This window comes from Oryctolagus cuniculus, chromosome 7 (assembly GCF_051225735.1).
Source record: "Oryctolagus cuniculus isolate XC-2025 breed Fujian yellow rabbit chromosome 7, ASM5122573v1, whole genome shotgun sequence".
Lineage (NCBI taxonomy): Eukaryota > Metazoa > Chordata > Mammalia > Lagomorpha > Leporidae > Oryctolagus > Oryctolagus cuniculus.
Genome location: NC_142873.1, coordinates 31751008 through 31774699, shown reverse-complemented (window position 1 = coordinate 31774699; position 23692 = coordinate 31751008). Strand labels below are relative to the sequence as shown.

Sequence of the window (23692 nt, the reverse complement as noted above, 5' to 3'; positions counted from 1 at the left end):
CATTTGACCTAATATATGATGTTCTTCATTGAAAAGTTCATTGAAAGTAGCATATTGTGGAAAAACTATGCATGGCTTTCAAGAGTTTTTTGCACCAAATAAACTTTGAATTCCATTTTCCCATGAACTTTGTGAAGCACTCCTGTGTTACCAGTGTGCTAGCAGCACTCACTCTCCTTCCTGTCCACTTAAAGGAATTTCCTTGTGGTCTGGTGTTCTGCTTTATGATTTTATCCTATGTCTTGGCATGACCATTTCCTACTTTCAAAATTACTTTGAAACAATAGTGGCATTTGTTCACAAACCTTAACTACATGTATTAAGACACATGCTACCAGTGCAAGGTAGGAAAAGCAGCTGATTGGCCTTTTTTTAAGTCAGATACTTTAATTGCAGTTATACAAATGTTTTATATCCAATTTACTTATATTCATATATACAAACACACAAAGGGAGAGTTAGATATGCAAATTATTTATTGAAGCAAAAAGAACTCCTATTTCCCAAGTAAATGCACATGTTATTAAATGTTACTTTCTGATTTCATAATTGCTTATTGTGGGTGTCACTGCGTGATTAGAAAGCATGACACAATATCACAACATTTCCCATGTGCATGTTCATTTTTTTCCAGTCCCAAGAACAAAGACTTCTTTCTCCCTTTTGCTCGAGAGGGATATGATATGGTTCATGTTATGTATGAATCAACTCAAAACATTTTTACTTTTGTGAAGGAAAAGCCAAGATGGTTGTGGTTTAGAGGCACATGAAATTAGTGTGTACCAATTTAACAAGATTAGTAAGTTACCTGAAGGACTTGTTGCATTTTATTCAATTAAAAAATTTTTAAGTGTGAAGTAAAATTACATTATAAAGCTCAGTTAGATGAATTTGTCATTTATTGCCATTGTTCTAGTTAGTTGATGGCAATAGCTTTCTTTTTATTTCAGATGTAGAGTTACAAACAGAGGGAGAGACAGAGAGAAAGGTCTTCTATCCACTGGTTCATTTCCCAAATGGCCACAATGGCCAGAGCTGAGCCAATCCAAAACCAGGAGTTTTTTCTAGGTCTCCTCCGCAGGTGCAGGGGCCCAAGCACGTGGGCCATCTTCTGCTGCTTTTCCAGGCTATCAGCACGGAGCTGGATCAAAAGAGGAGTGGTCAGGTCACAAACCTGCACCCATATTGGATGCTGACACCACAGGCGGAGGCTTAGCCTACTGCACCACAGCACTGGTCCCAATACCTTTATTTCTAGCCATGAACTGAAGACATTGTTTCTTATACTTAATGTGATGTGATGATTTGTTTTTAAAGATTTGAGGGGTTAGTGTCACGGCATAGCAGGTGAAGGCACTACCTGTGATGCCAGCCTCCCATGTGGGCACTGGTTCATGTCCTGGATGCTCTACTTCTCATCCAGCTCTCTGCTAATGCCCTGGGAAAAGCAGCAGAAGATGGCCCAAGTGTTTGGGCCCCTGACACCCACATTGGCATGAGAGATCCAGATGAAAATCCTGGCTCCTGGCTTCAGCCTGGCCCAGCCCTGCTGTTTCTCTCTCTCTCTCCCCCTCTCTCCCACTCCCCCCCCCACCCCGTTTCTCCTTCTCTCTGTGTAACTCTGACTTTCAAATAAATAAAATGAATTTTTAACAAAACATTATTTGAAAGGCAGACTGACCGAGAAGGAGAAGCAGAGAGAGAAAAAGATCTTCCATCTGTTGGTTCACTGCCCCAAATGACCACAACAGCCAGCTCTGGGCCTTGCCAAAACCAGGACCTTAAAACTCCATCCACGTCTCCCACATGGGTGACAGGTGCTTGGGCCATCTTCTTCTTCCTTCCCAGGCACATTAGCAGGACGCAAACCAGCCAAGACTCAAACTGGCACTCTGCTGTGGGGTACCAGTGTCCTGAGCAACCGCTTAACCCTCTGTACCACATGCCTACCCCTGCATGCAGTCTTATGATCAAAGAATTACAAAGATAGTTTTTCAGAAAGCTATAATCTAAACAAGTTAAGTGACTAAGACATGAACTTAAATGATACCAGGATGAGTGCAGTTCCTGACGTGGTAGGCACTGAGAGAATATTTGCTGATTGAATGAAATGACATTAAATAATAATTTATAGATATGGGGGTAAATGATGTGGCAAGTTAAGCCTCTGCTTGGGATGCCCACATCCCATATCAGAGTGCCAGTTTGAGTCCTGGCTGCTTACTCCACACTTCCGTTCCAGCTTCCTGCTAATATGCCTGAGAGGCAGAGAATGATGGCACAAGTACTTGGGTTCCTACCACACTCTTGGGAGACTGGGATGGAGTTCCTGGCTCCTGGCTTCATCCTGGCCCAGCCCTGGCTATTGCAGGCATTTGGGGAATAAGTGTATGTGTGTGTGTGTGTGTGTCCCTCTGTCTGCCTTTCAAATAAGTGAAAGAATATAAATAAACATATCTATCTGCTCCTTTAGATGTATTCTATGTAGATATTATGGGTAGCATTTATGCTCTGCTCACAGTCTCCTGATTATTTCAGTTTTACTATAATTGGAAGGAAATCAGTGTAGTCTGTTTGAGTTCTAGTTGTATTCAGAGATGTCATTAAAACTTTCTGCAGTGGGGGAAATGTTCTGTGTCTGTGTTGTCTGATACATTAGCCACATCCACTTGTGGCTGCTGAGCGCTTGGAAGGGCCAGAAGTGCCGAGGAACTGAGTTGTCATTTATTTGATTTAAATTCATTGAAATCTAAATAGCCATGTATGGATGGTGCCTATCAAGCAATGCCGTGTCCAAAGGGTGCATTGCATCGGGTTGGGATCAAATATCAAATCAGTTCAAAATAAGTGTTTTCAGGAGTGTGGGGAGTTGGCTGCTTCATAGGAGCATTAGCTATATAGTTCTTTAGACCAGAAGTGTTGTCTTTCTATTTTGGCCTGCCTCTAAACTAATTGCAATAAGTGGGTGAGTCATTTAAACTTCATGAGCTTCTGTCACCTGTATATAAAGTAACCATTAAAATATAGTTTTTTCTAGCAGGAACAAGAGATTCAGCTGGAAGAACAGCACTGTGTACATTTCAAAGGTTGTAGGCTTATAGAGAAAGACATCTTTTGTAATATATTCAGAGGAGCGTTGTTCTATTGCTATAAGGTTACCAAGTTTCCAGTGCCCATGAAGGTTTGACTAAATGGGTCAAACCTCTCTACTGTGAATTTCTATCTCTATAATGGTTACAAAAGTGGTCTCTTAGAATACCTGTTTTTTGTAACCAACTTTGAAATCCAAACTAGGGTGAAAATAGATTTTTCACAGCTTCCTGAAATATTTTATAGAGGGAGGGAAAAAGAACAGTGAATCATTTCTAAGTTTTAAAGTGATTTGTGGGAAGTTTGGTTAGTTCAGAAATGCAGTTTTCTGGAAAGTTTTCTCTAATCCCTGTAGGTGATACAAGTAAGTGAATTTTTAAAGATTACTTAAATCATTTTGATTGCATCTATTAAAGAGTTTATGAGAATATTAGCATTACCTTTTGAGATTTAATAGAAATTGTATCCTAATTATTACATAAGGAAGCAGGAAGAGATTCAAAATGCAGAGTCCATGGGACAGCATAGAACACTGCCCTTGTTTTGATTCCTTGGGCAGGAGACGTCAGTGAGATGACTCCTTTTGTTCTCCTCTCCCCCTTTCCTGAACTGTATTGTTACACAGGGTGATGTTGGCCTCGCTATGGGTAAACTGTATGGAAATGACTTCAGCCAAACTACCATCTCTCGCTTTGAAGCCTTGAACCTCAGCTTTAAGAACATGTGCAAGTTAAAGCCACTTTTAGAAAAGTGGCTAAATGATGCAGGTAAGTAATGTATAAGAAATTTCTTCCTTACCCACTAGAATTTTAAAGGAGGAGTGATATAAATTGGGGAAGGAAGTATTATTATGTTATTGATATAGAGCTTTGAAGCTTACTAATTTTGGGGAGGTCCTTGTAAATTATGACTTTGTCAATTAGAGAACTAATTCATTTACATATTATGTAATTAAGAATGGCACAGCTGTTAAGATGCTGCCTGGGATGCCTGCAGCCCATATCAGAGTGCCTAAATTCAAATCTCAGCTCTACTTCCATTCTAGCAGCCTGCTAATGTGCCCCTGGGAGGTAGCAGGTGATGGCTTAAGTACTTGGGTCCCTGCCATTTCTGTGAGAGACTTGGATTGAGTTCAGAACTAACTTTGGCCTGATCTAGTCCTGACTGTTGTGGGCATTTGGGAAGTAAACCAGCAGATGGAAGATCTGTCTGTCTTGTCTCTCTGCCTTTCAAATAAATAAATCAATTTTAAGTAAATAAATATTCTGTAATTAAAGTATAAATTATCAGCAGTTTTACCCTTGGAGTGTTTCTTGTATTTGAGCCAGGATTAAGGACACACAGCTACAGCTGAAAGAAAGAGGATAGAAGTCCCATGTATTCAGTTAAATCTGAGCAAGTTTTTGTTGCTTCCTTGAGAAGTTATCACAGAACTTGTTTCTGACAATATGTCTGCCTTTGTTTTTAAAATGACCACATATTTCATATAAAATGTTGGAACTACTTGTTTTACCATACCTATTTTGTGCTGATTCCCTTTTGGAAAGTTTCTATTTTAAACTACGGATCCGTAGACTGAGAGCTCCTAGGAACCAGGGCCATCCCTAGACTGTGGTTCTCATTGCGATGTGAACAAAAATTAGGTCTTCGGAAAAGACAAACCAAAACTCTCACCCCTACACAGGTTGATTCCTTAGCTGTGGGTGAAGCCAGGCATCTGTTACTGTACTGAGTTCTACAGGTGAGAAGCACTGGTCTGCTCCACCCATCTCCTCTTATATAGAAAGAAACTGAAAGATGCTTTTGACATGCTCAGGGTTATTAAACTAGTAAATGTAGGAACCCTGTTTTAACTTCAGAGAATTTTAAAGTAGTTTTTTGTGTTTTTTTTTTTGTCCATTATACTAATAAGATGAGAGGTCATTTACAAATGAATATTACACATTCAGTCGTTTCCAGGACGATTTCTTCTTTTTATCTCCAAAGTTCATGAGCAAACAAAACAAATCATGAGAACAGAATGAGAGAGAGAGAGATCTGAGTCTAAGGGTAGGAATTATAAATTGCTGCTTTCTCAGTAACAGAGATCAGGAGTAGAAACAATACATTCAGCCATTCTGGGATGAAAAGCATCAGTAAAGGCAATCAAAGGACTGATGGTGATGAATGATATTCAAATGTAGGTTAAGTGAGAACCTTTTCATGTTTGCTCATAGCTTAAAATGCTTTTTTTTAGTTTTGTTGTTAATAGTTTGTGCACGAATCATTATGCTCAGCTAATTTTGTTTCTGTTTTCTTCATTGTCAGAGAACCTCTCATCGGATTCAGCGCTCTCCAGCCCAAGTGCCCTAAATTCTCCAGGGCAGGGAGTTGAGGGCTTGAACCGTAGGAGGAAGAAACGCACCAGCATAGAGACCAACATCCGTGTGGCCTTAGAGAAGAGTTTCTTGGAGGTCAGTGAGGCTTTTATTTTCCATGTACATGGGATTGTCTGTGTAATACTGGTGCGGAGAACTGTGGGTATGAAAGCCCTGCCTTTGTGGATGCCTAAAAACATAATGGAAAACATAAGACCAAGTAAGGTACTAACACAGCAGTCAGAGCCTAGCGTGCTGCAGACACCTCTGTGTGACCACTCAGGGCAGGAAGGTGGCAGCAGCTGTAGAATGCGTGGAATTAATTCCACTGACTGAAAGAGGCAAAGGAAAGCACTTCAAGCAGAGGAACTGCAACCAGGGGGTGACCATGTGTATCAGGAGAAACACTAGTTGCTTGGTTGGCTAAATTTTAATGCCTATATGCTTACCGTGGTATTTTTGGACCAGAACACTTGAGACCTTGAATGTTGGCAATTTTTTTTTGTTTTTAGTACCAGAGAATATCATAATCAAAGCTTCCAGGAAAATTTTGGTTTCTGTAATTTAGAAAAGGCTTGTGCACATTCAGTGGAGCCCTGGTTTAGGAGTGCCTATCAAGTGTGTAATTGGGCAGATCTCTTGATTTTTTTTTTTTTTTTTTTTTTTTTAAGCTAGAGCCTTTTATTTGTTAAATACCTGCCTTTCCTACCTTAGAGGTTTATGGTGAGGTCCAAGATAGTGCATGAAACATTAAGAAAACTCTTAAATTTCTGCTGATTCATAAGATTGTATTAGTAGTTGGTTGATTTTGTTCTAGCTCAGTAGACCTTCAGAGTGAAAAATAGAATCAAAAATAAGTATTCTAAGTTAAAATGAATGAGTTTAGTAAATGTAGTGTTCATTACAATGTCTATCTACAGAAGCTCTTTGTTCAAAGTAGCCTAAGGGAAGGATTTCTAGTCTAGTGGTTAAGACATTTTGTGTCCCAGGTCAGAGTACCTGCGGTCTAGTCCTGATTCCAGCTTCCTACTAAGGCAGACCCCAAAGAGGCAGTAGTGACGGTGCAAGTAATTGGATTCCTGCCATCTATATGAGCGACCTAGATTGAGTTCCCAACTCCTAGCTTTGGCTTTGGACTTGGCCCAGCTCACACCATTGCGAGCATCTGGGGAGAGTGAACTAGCTCTCTCCGTCTCTCTGTTTCTACCTTTCAACTCCTTCTCAAAAAGTAACTTTTTAGGGGTGAGCATTATGGTGCAGAGTTCATGGAAAATATATATTATGGAAAACTATGCACAAATTTCAAAATATTTTTGCACCAAAATAAACTTGTATTTTTATTTTTTACAACATTGTTATTTTTATTTTAAAGAGAGCAAGAGAAGTTAGTGCACTCTCTCTCATCCACTGATTCACTCCCCAAATACCCCTAATAGCCAGGGCCAAAGCCAGGAGCCAGAAACTTAATCAGGTTTCTCACGTGGGTAGCAGGAACCCCCTCACTTGAGCCATCACCACTGCTTCCCAGGGTCTGCATCAGCAGGAGTCAGCAGTCAGAGACGGGGATTTTCTTACTTGTCTCTCTTTGTTTAGTAATGTACTGACATGATTATACCAGAAGTTTAAGAAGCCATTGTAAAATATGGAATCTGTTGTTTTCTGTGCAGAATCAAAAGCCTACCTCGGAAGAGATCAGCATGATTGCTGAACAGCTCAATATGGAAAAGGAGGTGATTCGTGTTTGGTTCTGTAATCGCCGCCAGAAGGAAAAAAGAATCAACCCCCCAAGCAGCGGTGGGACCAGCAGCTCCCCTATCAAAGCAATTTTTCCCAGCCCAACTTCACTGGTAAGAATACAGTATGGGACACACAAGCCCAGGGGCTGGTTTTTACAGTTTTACAAAAAAAACTGTTCACTCAGTATATTTCATAACAGTTATCTATTTGCTTTGAATAAACACATTATAAACTTATATTTTGTATGTTACCAAGATAATGAGATCTCATTTATAATTCAAGAACATATTGGTCTTTCTTATTTTTGAAAATGCATATTTTAAATTCTTTCCTGTTTCACTGTATTTCTATTATTCTCTTCTCTGGCATGTTAGGTTACTCTGTAGCCATGCAAATACATTTGCTGCTGATTCCAGTTTTCTAAAAAAAAAACCTTTAGTTACTTTTTATTCATATTGAGACCTAAAGCCTAACTTACTAAAATTGCATATAAATAATTAAGTGATAGTAAATTCCCAAATAACCTTTACTCCCTGAACCTGTATTAAAACAGTCATCTCAAATCTTCATCCTCAAGCAACAAATGGTCCTTTCTCATAGAAGCTCATTGAGTAGCTTGTGCTGTGAGCGTGAGAGCGTTGTTCCTAGGTAGATGCAGCGGTCACATGATGCCCTTGATTTTTAGGATGAGTGTAAGTGTGACTTCTGTGTTAGCCACTAGGTTGTAAAAGACAGGTTATTGAGTTTGCATTTCGGTCCCTTCTGTTTTCGTTTTCTTATTTTGTTTGAATATCACTCCACTCTGGAAGGCTTTTTAAACTGAAGTCAGCTGGCATCAAGAGCACATAATAGTTTATTAACTGAAGGGTATGGCTGATTTTAAATGGTTTAATTTTAATCATAAAGTTCATAAGATAATAATTATACAGAAGACAGTCATTAGATAACAATTTTGTTTTGTACAGGTGATTAATCTGTGTTTTGAAATTATTTGTAGTAGTTTTTCTTAAAAACTACAGAAATCTCTTATTTCATAAAGAAATTTAAGTTTTTAAAAGCTTGCTTCATATTCTTTCTATAATATCCTTTCATTAAAACAAAAACAAGGCAATTTTGCCCCCACAGAGCCAAAAATAAAAGCAATGTAAGAACTCCAGACTCCCTAACCCTGTCAAATACTGTTTTCTTGTTCAGGTAAAGTTGATAACTATACTTTTTTTTTTTTTTTTTTTTTTGACAGGCAGAGTTAGACAGTGAGAGAGAAAGAGAGAAAGGTCTTCCTTCCGTTGGTTCACCCCCAAATGGCTGCTACAGCCCGCACACTGCACCAATCGGAAGCCAGGAGCCAGATGCTTCCTCCTGGTCGCCCATGCAGGTGCAGGGCCCAAGCACTTGGGCCATCCTCCACTGCACTCCCGGGCCACAGCAGAGAGCTGGACTGGAAGAGGAGCAACTGGGACAGAATCTGGCACCCCAACTGGGACTAGAACCCAGGGTGCCGGCGCCACAAGGCAGAGGATTAGCCTAGTGAGCCGGGGCGCCAGCCGATAACTATACTTCTTATGAATTTAAAGGATACATGATAGAGCTCTAGTGCATTTTTTTTTAAATCTGGGCAAAGCCATATGTGATTAACAAAACAACCATCTTCGAAGAACAAGCTTCTAATATGTGATACCAAGTTTCTCAATTCTAAGATCAAAGAGTAATAATAAAGTCATTTCTCCTTAGACCCTTTTATTTTATCCTATTGTACATGGAATTTCAGAAACTTGTTAAGTAAAATAAATGTATAGCGTGAGTTTTATTTTTTAAGTGTTGGTTTTGTGAAATTATGAAAATAGGACTTTGTGCATATTTTCATTTCTGACCTCTAGGTGGCAACCACGCCAAGCCTTGTGACAAGCAGCGCAGCAACTACCCTCACAGTCAACCCTGTCCTCCCTCTCGCCAGCGCCGCCGTGACTAACCTCTCTGTAACAGGTGAGCCGCAGCCAGGCTCGGAAGCGCGTGCTAAGCCCACGGTCTGTGTCTATGAGAGCTGCTATTAAATTGGGAGTTCAGGCTCTGACTAAAGATATTCTTTTCTTGAAAGTTATATAAATACCTGAAGTTAAAAAAAAGGCATAGCTAAATTTGTCAGGAAAAGTACTTTTAACCCAGGATTTCTTACTTCTTTTGTTCTTCTCCACAGCAGTCTCCCCTCCTCCAACACACATGCACACACACAGCCTGCAGTTTCCAGGTTAAGTACCTTGGTTGAGAGTATACATAGCATTCAGCATTTGAGCTTAGTAAGTAAACTGTTGGTGATTGATTGGCATTGTGCTGGGCACCAGCAACACAGAGTTTCTGCCTCTAAGGCATTTCCTAACAACCTACAGTCATCTGTTAAATTATGAACTGAGCTTTACCTTCCCAACAAATGATAAGTTATAGTACGTTAGATCTAATAGTCACCATTTTCTGTGCAATTTCTATTGTATTTGCACAGAATAATGTTTGACTACAGTCTTCTGATAGATGCCCTAGCAGAGGACCTGGCTAGGCTGTACCTTAGCACCTGACCCACATAAACTGTGAGGTGATAAATTGGATTGTTTTAAGTTCCTGAATTTGTGGTACTTTGTTACACAACAATAGGAAATGAATATATTAATATTTTGTTTGTAAAAATGTTGTACAGGGCTGGCTCGTGTGATTGGATCTATAGGGAGGAACGTAATTTTTTTTTTTTTAAGATTTATTTATTTATTTGAAATATCAGAGTTACACAAAGAGAGAAGGAGAGAGAGCGAGAGAGAGAGAGGTCTTCCATCCACTGGTTTACTCCCCAGTTGGCTTCAGTGCCCAGAGCTGGGCCCATCCAAAGCCAGGAGCCAGGCGCTTCCTCCAGGTCTCCCACACTGGTGCAGGGGCCCAAGGACTTGGGCCATCTTCTACTGTTTTCCTTGGCCATAGCAGAGAGCTGGATCAGAAGTGCAGCAGCTGGGACTCAAACCAGCACCCATATGGGGTTCCAGCACTGCAGGCAGCAGCTTCACCCACTACACCACAGCGCTGGTCCACATACTGATCTTTTTTATACTTAGCATTCAGTGTTGCCAGTGAGACGTGCAGTTTCATTCTGTGTTTCTTTGCTAGTTTGTTTTTACGCTGAAAAACTTAAAGGATCTTTTTAGCCTTAGATTTTGAAATTTCACTAGGAGGTTTCAAGGTATGGTCCTTTTTAAATTCATCCTTGTTAGCCTTTACCGAGCATTTTCAGTCTGAACGAATGTTTTCCCCAACTTTGATAATTTATCTTTATTTAAGCAGTTTCTTCTGGCATTTGCTTTGTTTATTCATTTTGTGCCATTTCTTTTATGTTATTCTTTTCTCTTATTGGTGATTTTGGTTATTTATTCATACTGATAAGTACAAAATCACATCACTTCATATCGGTAGTTTGTAATGTTTTTTCTGTCACGGTGTAGCTTTTCTGGGACTTCACAGTCTTCTCCCTGAATGGCAGGGCTGGCTGGCCATGAGCTGTGAATGCATGGAGCCCTGCCAGACTTTACTGCAGGGTGTATGAGTAGGTGAGACTTCTCCCTCATCATTTCCCAGAATTGACTTTTGCCTGCTGGAACTTAGATTAGAATCCTTGGTCAGCTTCAGATTTTTTTCTTTGAGGAGTAGTAGGGACACTGGTTCTGCTCCGGTGAGGGTCTGGGGGAGGGGAGGAAAGGCCCACTGGCAGAGCTGACGTGTGCACAGCATTTAAGTCACTGTGTTCTCTGGCCCTGTTTGCATCAGCTCTGAGCGTGGGCTCCACCAGAGTGAATCACTCCCACCTGTAGTGGAGCCTTCTCCCGAGCTTTCCTGGACTAGGGTGCCACCCAGTTGCATCCTGTTTCTTGTTTCTGAAAAATGTAGTATAAGTCTCAAGCCTCCTGACAGCTTTCCCCAGAGCCCTTATTCCCCTTTGTATTTCTTTACTATTAACCCTACTGGGATTTCAGAAGCAAAGTCCGCCATCTTCTAAGTCCAATCTTGCTTGAGTGATGCAGTCATCTTTATTATCCCAGAGCACTTGGCACATACAAGGTCTTTGGTAAACATGTACAGAATAAGTACAGAAAGGATCTTCACTCCACTAGAAAAATGTGTGTTCTGATATGTCCTAAAGGCTTGAGAAATTTCACAGCCCTTAAAAATCTCATCTAAACATTCCCAATTCTTTTTCCAAAATGTCTATAATGACCAAAGAGCTGATATCTCAAGACTATAAAGCAATTATAATTAGGTAGGTAACTAACAGCAGAAGCCCATGGTATAGGAAGCAAAAATCAAAAGAATTTTAAAAATTAGCAGAATTAAAAGAAGAAATAGACAAGTTTATAGTTGAAGGTATTAATATGAACTACATACCAAAAAAAGTCAAGGATATGCAAAGTTTGAATGACACTGTCAAACAACATAACCTAATTGCCATCTGTCAGTCTCTTAATCCAGCAGCAGAAGTAGATATGGAATCTCATTTCCTAGAGTGTTATCAGCGATAAAACAAATCTAAATGAAAAAGGATTAAAATGATACAAAATATGTTGTCTGATGGCAAGTGAGATAAATTGGAAATCAGCAACAGAAAGAAATTTGAGGAATTCCCAAATATTTGGAAAATTAACTTAGAGGCCAAAGAAGAAATAATAAGAGAAGTTAGCAAATAACTTTTAAATGAATGAAAACACAAGAAAGATCTCAAGCCAATAGCCAAAACTTTCCTCTTAAGAAATTATAAAAAGAGGAGCAAACTAACATAGCAAGCAAAAAGAAGGAAGTAATAAGATTAGGGCAGAAATAATGAAGTAGAAAACGAAGGCAATAGAAAAAAATCAGTGCAGTGTAGCCAAAAATTGATTCTTTGACATGAGCTACAAAATGGACAGATAAGTCATCAATCATGAGAAAAAAGGGGAAAGATGAAAATACCACATCAAGAGTGAAACAGAGACCATCACTACTAGCCATACAGGAATTTAAAACATTATAATGGATTGTTTTTCATTTATTGAGATATATTCAGGTTGTTTATTGAGTCTAAAGTGTGCAGTTCAGTGGATTTTAAAGAATTCACAATATGTGGAATGATTGCCTCTATCTAGTTCTATAATATTTTCATTACCCAAAAGAGCAACCCCATATTTACCCATGTCTCCCCATTCATTCTTTTTTTTTTTTTTTTAAGATTTATTTATTTATTTGAAAGAGAGTTACAGAGAGACAGAGGCAGAGAGAGAGAAGCCTTCCATCTCTGGTTCACTCCCCAAATGGCTGCAATGGCCAGAGCCAGGCTGATCTGAAGCCAGGAGCCAGGAGCTTCCTCTGGGTCTCCCAAGCTGCTACAGGAGCCTAAGCACTTGGGCCATCTTCTGCTGCTTTCCCAGGCCATAGCAGAGAGCTGGATCAAAAGTGAAGCAGCCAGGACTTGAACCAGCACCCAGATGGGATGCTGGCACTGAGACGGTGGCTTTACCCACTATGCCACAGTGCTGGCCCCTCTCCGCATTCATTCTTGCTCTCCCCCTAGCAGGCACTAGTGTGCTATGTCTCTATTGATTGTCTCCTTCAGGCGTTTCAGATTGACTCCTGTAGTATGTGACCTTTTCACTATATCAGGCTTCTTCCATTTAGCATATTGTTTAGGTTTATCTAAGTACACAATATATCAGTATTTCATTTCTTTCTCTGGCCAAACAATATTCTGGTGTTGGATGGATATGCCACATTTGGTTTCTCATTCGTGTGCTGATAAACATTTGAGTTGCTTCCAGTTTTTGACTATTTTGAATACCAATTGCTGCTGTGAACATGTATGTACAAGTTTTTATGTGGGCCTACTCAACTCTGCTGAGTAGATAGTAAGGAGAAGAAATGCTGGGTAATGCGGTCCATTGGAACATTAAACAATTTATGCTACAAAAACTAAGTAGCTTCGATGAAATAGATGTGTTCTTAAGATAAATTATCAAAACTGATTGAAAAAGAACTAGGAAAATGTAACAATCTAAAGCAAGTAATTGATTTTTAATTAAAAATCTTTCCACAAAAAGCACCGGCAACTAAAGCAAAAACAAATAAGATCGTGTTAAACTAAGAAGCTTGTGCACAGCAAACGAACCAGCAGAGTGAAGAGAGCCTACGAAGTAGAGTAAGAGAAAATTTTTGCCAACTACTCATCTGACAAAGTATTGACATCCAGAAGATAGAAGGAATTCAAAAAACTCAGTAACCACAACCCAGGCAGTCCAGTTTTAAAATGGGCAGATGTTTATGAATGAGCACTTATCAAAAGAAAAAATACAATGGCCTTTGAATTTATTTTTAAAATCTTCAGCATCATTAGCAGTTAGGGAAATGCAAATCAAAGCCATACCATCTCACTCCAGTTAGAATGGCTATTATCAAAGAGACAATAACAAGTGTTGGTGAGGATGGGAAGAAAAGGGGTCTCTTAGACACTGTTGGTTGGAGTGGGAATTAGCACAACCACTTTAGAAAACAGTACAGAGGTTGCTCAAAAAGTTAAAAATATGACCCATCCATCCCACTTCTGTGTATATCACCAAAGGGATATATATATATATATATATATATATATCCACGTTTGTTGCTGTAGTATTCACAACAGTGAGGATGCGGTGTCAACCTAGATGCCTATCAACAGATAAATGGATATGAACATATGGTAAATATATACAATGGAATATTATCCAGTCTGAAAAAGTGGCATCTTTAGGGCATGCATTTGGCACAGTGGTTAGGGTGTTGCTTGGGATGCTCATGTCCCATGTTAGATTGCCTGGGTTTGAGTCCCAGCTCTGCTTCCAATTCCAGCTTCCTATTAATGTGCACCCATCTGGGAGTTAGCCAATGATGGCTCAAGTAGGTGGGTTCCTGTCACACACATGGGAAAACCTAGATTGAGTTCTTGGCTCCTGGCTTTGGCCTGACCGCGCCCCAGCTTTTCTGGATATTTTAGGGAGTGAACCAGCAAATGGAAGTTCTTTGTCTCTCTGCTTTTCAAAAAAGTATGAAAATAGATAAATAAAATTTTAAAAAGAAAAATGTCATGAACAAATAGAAGACATGAAGCCACTAAATGTAAAGTAACAAGGAAAAGGAAGCATTAATTACCCTAATACATGCATTATATTATCACCCTGTGCCCCATAACATAATCAAAGTTTTCTTTTTTCTTTTTTTTTTTTTAAGATTTTATTTATTTGACAGGTAGAGTTACAGACAGACAGACAGACAGAGAGAAAGGTCTTGTTCCATTGGTTCACTCCCCAAATGGCTGCAACGGCTGGAGCTGCACTGATCCAAAGCCAGGAGCCAGGTGCTTTCTCCTGGTCTCCCATGCAAGTGCAGGGGCCCAAGCACTTGGGCCATCTTCTACTGCTGTTGCAGGCCCTAACAGAGAGCTGGACTGGAAGAAGAGCAACCAGGAGTAGAACGGCACCCGTATGGGATGCTGGCGCTGCAGGCAGAGGATTAACCCAGTGTGCCACAGCACCGGCCCCCTCAAAGTTTTCTTGAAAAATCTTGCCACATTGGGGTAGCATTTTGGTATAGCTGGTTAAGCCACTGCCTTTAGCACTGGCATCCCATATGCCAGTTTGAGTTCTAGCTGCTCCACTTTCAAAGCTCCGGCTCCTTGTACCACATAGGAGACCCAGATAAAGCTCCTGGCCAACACAGCCCTGGCCACTATAATCGTTTGGGTAGTGAACCAGCAGATAGATTGATAATTCTCTCCCTCCTCCCCCACCTCTGTTTCTGTGTTTGTGTGTCTGTCTGTCTGTCTGTCTGCTTCTACCTCTACCTCTCTCTTTCAAATAAAAATAAATTCTTAAAAAAGGAAAGAAAAAAACTTGCCACATAGAAAAGCCCAGGCTTAGGCAATTTTTAACAGTGAATTTTGTTGTATGTTTTTTAAAAAATAACATAAAGCCCATCGTTGTCAGTCTTTTACAGAAAATAAAGGAGGAATGTTCCATACATGTATGTGTGTATGTGCTTAGTTAGTTATTTGAGAGACAGATTGGGGGTGCTGGTGCGGGGAAAGAAGACACACCCAGAGCGAGAGCTCCCATTCACTGGTTCACTCTCCAAATGCCTGTGGTGGCTGGACTGGACCAAGGCCAAAGCTAGGAGCCAGGAAATTAATCTAGGGCTCCTAAACAGGTGGCAGGAACCTAACCACTTGAGCCATCACCACCGCCTCCCAGGATCTGCATTAGCAGGAAGTTCGAGTCAGGAGCCACAGCCCAACGCAGAACCCAGATATTCCAGTGTGAGATGGAGGTGTCTTAATTAGAAGCATTTCTTTGTATTAGGCCAGTTCTTACCCTAATACCAAAGCTAGGCAAATAAATCACAAGAAAACAAATTACAGACTTATACTCCTCACAGAAGTGTTTCTGAACTTCCTCCACAAAATCCTGGTAAATAAAACCCAGAAACATAAATCCACCATGGGAGTTTTCCCAGAAATGTATGGTTGCTGAACATGAGTTACTAAAATACCTATAGCAGTGGAAGAAAGGACAAAACTACATGGTCATCTCACTGAACCCAGAGAAGGTATTCGGCAAGATCCACAATCCACATGGCGAGAGGCCTTTGCCGGGAATAGAAGAGAGCTGCCTTACTGATGAAGAACACCTACTGAAAACCTACAGTGCAGCACACTGGAGAGGTGAAAGACCCAATGTGTTCCCTTAAGACTGGTAACAAAGCAAGAGTGTGTGCCCTGTCAGACTTCTGGTTACCATCGTACTGGAGGATGTGGCCAGTTTAGTGAGGGTGGGAAAAATGAAAGCCTCACAGTTTGGAAGCAGAGAAATTAAACTCTTTCTTAAGTTGGTAGCTTTATTCAGCTTGATTAATAGATGGATTCAGCATTATCATAGTCATAATCCCAAAAACATTTTTTTAAGAAATTGATCATCTATTTCTAAAATATATATGGAAGGGACCCAGAATAGCCAGAGCAGGTTTTTTTATTAATTAATTTATTTATTGGAAAGTCAGAGCTACACAGAGAAGGAGAGGCAGAAAGGGCGGGGGGGTCTTCTATCCACTGGTTCACTCCCCAGTTGGTCGCAATGGCTGGAGCTGTGCCGATCCAAAGCTGGGAGCCAGGAGCTTCCTCCAAGTCCTCCCATGTAGGTGTAGGGGCTCAAAGACTTGGGCCATCCTCTGCTGCTTTCCCAGGTCATTGCAGAGTGCTGGATTGGAAGTGGAACAGCCAGGACTTGAACTGGCACCCACATAGGATGCTGGCATCACAGGCTGCAGCTTTTACCTGCTATGCCGCAGTGCCAGCCCCAACCAAAGCAGTTTTGAAAAAGAATCTAATTGGAGGACTCAAATGTCCTGATTTTAAAGCTTACTTTAAAATTACAATAATCAAAACAGTAAATAGTAGCATATAGATTAGATGGATTGAAATTGAGAATACAGACACTTTCAAATTTATACTCTTGGGAGCACGGGGGTAGTTGGGGGAAGAACTCCATCATTGGTTCACTCCTCAAGTGCCTGCACTTGCCCAAAATGGGCCAAGTCCAAGGCAGGAGCCAGGAATTCAGTCCAGGTCTCTGATATGGTTACCAGGGACCCCAACTACTTGAGCTTTCACTGCTGCCTCCCAGAGTAAACATTAGTAGGAAGCTGGAGTCAGGAGTCAGAACTGGAAACCAGGCACTCTGATATGGAATGCAGTGATCCAGCTGGCTTCCTAACTGCCTGCCCCTGTGCTCTGAGTTTTAACAGGTGTGCGAAGAAATTCCGTAGGACAAAGACTAGTCAATAAATGGTTGTAAGATGATTGGATATGCAAAAGATTAGATTCTTACCCCATACTGTACACAGAAATTAACTAAACTGGATCAGAGACCTAGATAAAAAAAACTTTAGAACCTAAAGCTTCTAGAAAATACAGGAAAAAGTCTTAGTGACCATGAGTTAGGCAAAGAATTTACACATACTTGTACAGCACCAAAAGCACAATCCATTAAAGGACAAAATCTTCAGAAGACACCTTAAGAAAATGAAGACTATATATGCGTGTATGTACATATACATATAAAACCTTTACAAAAGCTTTTCCCAATGTGCCATGCCCTCTAGGTTTCAGATAATTATTCTGATTAATCTTTTATAAAACGTTGAAAGTCTTATCCCTCACAGAATTGTTGCATTGAGAACTTATCGTGTGAATTTATAATGTAAAACTCTTTCAAGCTCTCTATCCTAAGAAAATGCAACCAAGATTCTGCTCTGTACATAAATATGGTTGATTGGATCCTAAAACATAGTGCACTAAATTAAGTTCTGTCCAGTTTAGGTAAACTCTTTTTATAATTTTGTAGCATTTCCTGATAACTGAAATAAGAGACTTGTTCTGTTATCATTTTTCATGCTTTTGCAAGATTGATAATATCATTATATGTTTTTGTTGGTTTCCCTGGATAAGAAAATAGATTTACTATAATGGGCTTTTGGAGAGCGGATTTAAATTACAAAATACTTAAATTTTTAGTGCAAAGAAGACTTCTAGACATCTACCTTTAGTCATTTTTATACTGTCTCTGTGTGTGGCTGTCAGTTATTCTTAGGAAAGTATGTAAGTCAATTTTTCTTGTCCTTGTTTTGATTTCTCTATGGAGACTACTGAGGAGATTTCTCAGTGAGAAGGATAAGAAATTGGCAGTGGAAAACTGTTTCTGTTATGGTTATGTTATTGTTCTTATCTAACATAAGGTTCATAGCTTTTGTTTTTTTCTTTTTTTTAAGATGCATTTTATTTGAAAGTCACTTACACAGAGTAGAGGCAGAGAGAGAAAGAGAGAGGTCTTCCATCCACTGGTTCACTCCCCAATTGGCCACAACAGCCAGAGCTGTGCCCATCTGAAGCCAGGAGCTTCCAGGTCTCCCACATGGGTGCAGGAGCCCAGGGACTTGGGCCATCTTCTAGTGATTTCCCAGGCCATAGCAGAGAGCTGGATCAGAAGTGGAGCAGCTGGGACTCGAACCAGTGTCCATATGGGAGGCTGGCACTGCAGGCGGCAGCTTTACCTGCTATGCCACAGCGCCGGCCCCTAGCCTTGGTTCTAAAATGTTTGTTTTTCTGATTAAATTCCTTAGAAATACTAAACTGGGTTAATTTTTTAAAAAAGGGTAAATTTCGAGATGACTGGATGGTAGGTCAGTTATTCCATTGACTCTAGAGTGTGGCTGATATTCTTCCTAAACCGCTTCAAGAGAGGCATTTGCTGAATCAGTTTTCTTTTCAGGCACTACAGACACCACCTCTAACAACACAGCGACGGTGATTTCCACAGCGCCTCCTGCTTCCTCAGCAGTCACCTCCCCCTCTCTGAGCCCCTCCCCTTCCGCCTCAGCCTCCACCTCCGAGACATCCAGTGCCAGTGAGACCAGCACAACACAGACCACCTCCGCTCCTTTGTCCTCCCCTCTTGGGACCAGCCAGGTGATGGTGACAGCGTCAGGCTTGCAAACAGCAGCAGCTGCTGCCCTCCAAGGAGCTACACAGTTGCCAGCAAATGCCAGTCTTGCTGCCATGGCTGCTGCTGCAGGACTAAGCCCGGGCCTGATGGCACCCTCGCAGTTTGCGGCTGGGTAAGGAGCTTCCTCATCTCAGTTACAGCTAAGAGACCGCTGGAGTCATCCCTGGAATTACTTGTAGGGGAGACATCTCATCACTATCTGAAATGGAGGAAAACCTCCTTAATGCGATAATGTTTTTGAATTGGTAATGCAAGAACCTTAGTTATAGTTGAACTTGAGTTTTCTAACAGCTCAGAGAGGGCAGTAGCCATACCTTTGTTTCCAAATGAAGACACAGGACAGTAGGTTATTGATTGCCTCAGTGATGGGATGAGAAAGAAAGCCCCAAATTCCTAACTCATGTCCTGTGCTTTCTCCATTAAACACTCTCAACTGTCTGCTTTCTGATTCTCAAACATAGGTAGAGGAAGTAGTATTGAAATTCCCAAGTTTGCATTACTAATGTCAGACATCACATAAGAGTTGCCCTGTAAATATATGCTTTTTGCTGGAAATTTTTCTTTGGTTTTGGGGGAAAAAGAATGAAATAATTCAGAGGAGAGTCAGAATTACTGTAAAAGATGTTCTTTTTGTGCAAATCATAACCTTGTTTGTACACATAGACAAGGAATGCACTAACTTGGAGCACCAACCAAACCATAGAAGAACATAGGAAAATAACCGAGATTTCCTTACATGTCCCCAGTTGGATTTTCCTTTTTCTTTTTCCTTTGGGCATGTTGTCAAACTGACAATTGTGCCTGCCTGATAATAAAGGGGTCCCTCTTTTGGACTTACAGAGGTGCCTTACTCAGTCTCAATCCAGGGACCCTGGGTGGTGCTCTCAGCCCAGCTCTGATGAGCAACAGTACACTGGCGACTATTCAAGGTCAGTAGACTCTTATTCCTTACTCCGTGCTGTGTGTGTGTGTGTGTGTGTGTGTATAGGAAGCCTGCTTTGCTAGAGGTGATTTTGATGACAAGAGGGAGTTCGATGTTAGCTTTTTCTTGAAGACCAAGAAAATGTCCTTTTGAAAAATCTTTATAAGAGAAGTATAGAGTCAGTTTCTAAGAACAGGAGGTATACTGAGCTTGGTGTATCACTAAAAATCATGTTTTGTATGCCAATATTATCTTAGTGAATAAACCTGGACGCAGATTTTCCCCCCTGATAAATTTAGTCAAGTGCTCATCTAAAACTTACAGAAAGCAAACGTGGCCAAGCAGGATTCTCCAGTCTCCATTCCACCCTCAGAGAGAGTCCTGTAATGATTCAGTGTGGAGCTCACAGGCAGGCTGCAGGGAGCTTTTAATCCTTGTGGGGGTCTGCCCTTTCCGTGTCCCGGTCAGTGTAAAGTTAAGTTCTTTTGTTTATACTGTCTTTTCCCCAAGCCCACTTGTGTCCCTTTCTGCTCTCTAGCATGTTACCCAGGACAGTATTCATTCTGTGTTTATATGTGAAGATGCTTACTGTTAGGTAATTCAGGGAAACAGTTTGAAAACCATCACTATGTTAATCAGAAAATGTGTTTTTCTTAAAATAGTGTGTGCTTAAATGAGAGTTTTCAGGGCCAAAATAAGCTGGTAGCCACTTCAGTTAAGTGTGTGAAGGATGCTGTCTCTCATGGGGTCTTGTAGGGAATGTTAATTACACACAAAACCAGACCACTGACTAGATTGCCTTACATGATATTGACTTTCTGATTGACTAAATCATGCTTGAACTGATGGTTAGATCTGCAAAGCTTCCGTTCTGCAGGAATTTTCTTTTGAAATGGGATTTGTCGTCAGTCCTTGTCTTCTTCTCCTTTAGGGAGTGTCTGTGAGGTGTGGCAGCACTGCAGAGGCAGACGCCAGCCCTGTTGCCCAGAATGCAGACGCTCTAGGTAGATCCCGACCTGGGCTGTGGCCCTCGGCCTGGGATCTCAGGAAACCTCACGCTGCACCTAAGCCTCTCTGTTCTTTAATGTTTGTGTGATCATGCCCAAAATCAAAGGCATTCCCTGCAGCTACATATTTTGTAAGAAATCCACCAAAATTTGAATGCTGTTAAAAGAACCCTTAATCTGCATGTGGGGTACAGTTATGTGGTTTTGATTTGAGGCTGTTATTAACATGATAAGATGAGAGCCCTAATGATCTTAAGTGACATGTTGATGGTATCTTCTGTGGTGAAGCAGTAGCGTCATAGAAAATTTTCCACCCATTAAAGCAAGTCTTAGGTCACCCACCTGTAAGAGCACCTACCTCCTCCTGTGTCTGCTGTGCTCCTGCAGGGGACTCATCCCTCTCTCTGTACAAGTTATAGAAATCAGATGTTTTGCACCAGGAAGCCAAAAATTAATCCATTTATTCGATGATATATAATTTATTTTGTAACTAATGCCGTTTTGAAACATGGTTTTCATCTTGTATATCCTAGTATAAAGTATTTGCTCAAATTTATCAGTAATGCCAGTTAATTTGATGAAAATTAAATGTTTTTTCCTTAAGATTTATTTTTTTATTTATCTGAAATGAGAAGTTAGAGAGGAAGAGAGACAGAGCACGCAATCTTCATCTGCTGGTTCACTCCCCAGATGACCGCAATGGCCAAGGCTGGGCCAGGCCAAAGCCAGGAGCCCAGTACTGCCTCTGGGTCTCCCACGAGGGTGCGGGATCCCAAGCACTTGGGCCGGCTTCACTTTTCAGCAGGGAGCTAGAAGGAAGTAGAGGAACCTGGTCTCTAACCAACACCCATGTGGGATGCTGGGATCACAGGCAGAGGCTTAACCTGCTATGCCACACATCGGCGACCACTAAACATATGTTTTAATGCTTTAATCACTTTACCAAGTTTATCTTTTGAATGGAAGTAGTTGAAAATCACCAGTCTTCACTAAAGACAGAATTGTTGGATTTACCAAGTATTCCTAGGCACACGAGATAAACCTGAGATTTAAAGAGAGAAACAGGACTCTGGTTCCTTAGAACTTTTGCAGCCCTCCCCACTGACCCACCCTGCTGTGCTCACTGAATGAGACCTTCCAGTCCTTCAGGGCGATCAGGGTTAGGAACTTCCGTGTAACTGAGGAAAGTGTGCCTTTCCCCACGGAGTCGTAGCAAAACTCAGTAGAGCTTTGTGTTGTTTGGCTTCTCTGGGACAATGTTAATATTCTCCATCCTGCCTGTTTTTTGGGGTTTTTGTCTGTAGCTCTTGCTTCTGGTGGCTCTCTTCCAATAACGTCACTGGATGCAACTGGGAACCTGGTATTTGCCAATGCGGGAGGAGCCCCTAACATCGTGACTGCCCCTCTGTTCCTGAACCCTCAGAACCTCTCTCTGCTCACCAGCAACCCGGTTAGCTTGGTCTCTGCCGCCGCCGCGTCCGCAGGGAACTCCACGCCCGTAGCCAGCCTTCACGCCACCTCCACCTCAGCCGAGTCCATCCAGAACTCTCTCTTCACGGCCGCCTCTGCCAGCGGGGCGGCTTCCACCACCACCACCGCCTCCAAGGCACAGTGAGCTGGCCGAGCCGGGCTGCCATGAGCCTTTCCCACTGCGCAGTGTGCTTGGGCTGCCAGCCAGTGAATCAGCTGAAGAATGCGATTGGCTGCCTCGCCGTGCTGTGAGGGCAAGGAGAGAAGAATGAAAACACAGGCCAGAAAAAAGGAGAGGATGGAGACGGGACAGCATTTGCCTAATTTTGTAATGAAACACTGTCTTTTCAGGATTGCTTCATGGATTGAAGAACTTTATAACCAAAAATTAAAAATAAAAAAAGCAGAAACAAAAAAAAATCAAAAACAAACAAACAAAAATATAAGTTGAAGGACTACTTATCATTTCCAGCAGTCATGATGACAAGTTAAGGTGGGTTACCAATTCCAATATAGGAAGGGGATTTCTTGTTTGTCTAAATTTCTTTTTTTCTTAAAAAAAAAATCATTTTTATGGGTCTGTTGTACAGGCCATTAAGTCATAACAAGGTGTTTATAATCGTATCAATTGTGTTGGGGGTTCCTTTCTTAACTGGTACAATTTAGGCAGGCCTGTATTACTGTATCTCTTATTATTGCTGTTGTTATTGTTTATATATATATATATATACATATATATATATAGTTTGGACATGTTTATCTCTTGCTCCTGGATCCTGTTTCAGTGAGCTCCCACACTGTGGGGAGGGAGGGTTTCGGGGTAAGGGGAGACTTATGTTCTTAACTGCGGGGAATGTTCTTGCTGGTTTCCTTATCCTTGATGACTCTTACAGAGGTGCTAGAAAATTATTTTCTTTTGCCACTTATGCAAGAGGCTTGGTGCAGAAGCTGAAGGCAGTGTGTGCAAACACTCCCGTTCCACACACGCCCCTCCCCCCATCAGGTGGTGCCTTTGGAGCACTTTTGCGTGGGAAGGAATTCCTGCTGAACTGTAGCTCTCACTCACCCCCACATCATTGAATGACCCTGAGACCCAGATCCTGCAGTGCAACAGTGCTGCTGTCTGCTACCTTCCACGGGAACAGCTGTGCGTGTTGGCAGGGCAGGATTTGGTTCCGAAGAGCAAAGACTACTGCAGACACCTGACTTGGTGGTTCTCCTGATTTCTTATCTCCTGAAAAATGCTCCTACTGTTGGTGTGTATGTGTGTGTGTGTTTGTTCCATTTTGTGGAAGTTGTTCATCCAAACTCTTTTTAACTTACTTGGCAAAGAACAAAATGACTTACTGAGATTGGGAGACTTTTCCCTTCTTTCGTTTTCTGAAGAAATTCTGCTAGACTCTTTTCCCTCAGTTGTATATTCAGAAGAGGTGTGATGAGAGGAGTCTGAGGTTTCCACCTTTTCCTCTAGGGCGCTGCAGCCTTCGTGTCCACTGGATAGCTTATATAACCCTCTAGCCCTGCGGT

The 23692-nt window shown here is 41.2% G+C and overlaps 1 protein-coding gene across 33 annotated transcripts in view; it reads left to right on the top strand.

The window, feature by feature from the left end:
- Positions 1–23281, top strand: part of POU2F1 (POU class 2 homeobox 1) — a 175247-nt gene extending 151966 nt beyond the window's left edge. For 27 of the 33 annotated variants that reach the window (XM_051857136.3, XM_070077401.2, XM_070077410.2 and 24 more), the window contains 7 exons: positions 3716–3857; positions 5398–5543; positions 7115–7294; positions 9062–9167; positions 18533–18878; positions 19607–19695; positions 22000–23281. In XM_051857136.3, the coding sequence (XP_051713096.1) occupies positions 3716–3857; positions 5398–5543; positions 7115–7294; positions 9062–9167; positions 18533–18878; positions 19607–19695; positions 22000–22310 (1320 nt within the window). In that variant the 3' untranslated portion in view covers positions 22311–23281. Of the gene's footprint in view, positions 1–3715; positions 3858–5397; positions 5544–7114; positions 7295–8424; positions 8991–9061; positions 9168–18532; positions 18879–19606; positions 19696–21999 lie in introns of those variants that run through there. The other 6 variants (XM_070077415.2, XM_051857151.3, XM_089299635.1 and 3 more) reach the window with 2 other exon arrangements.
- The last annotated feature ends 411 nt before the right edge of the window (positions 23282–23692 follow it).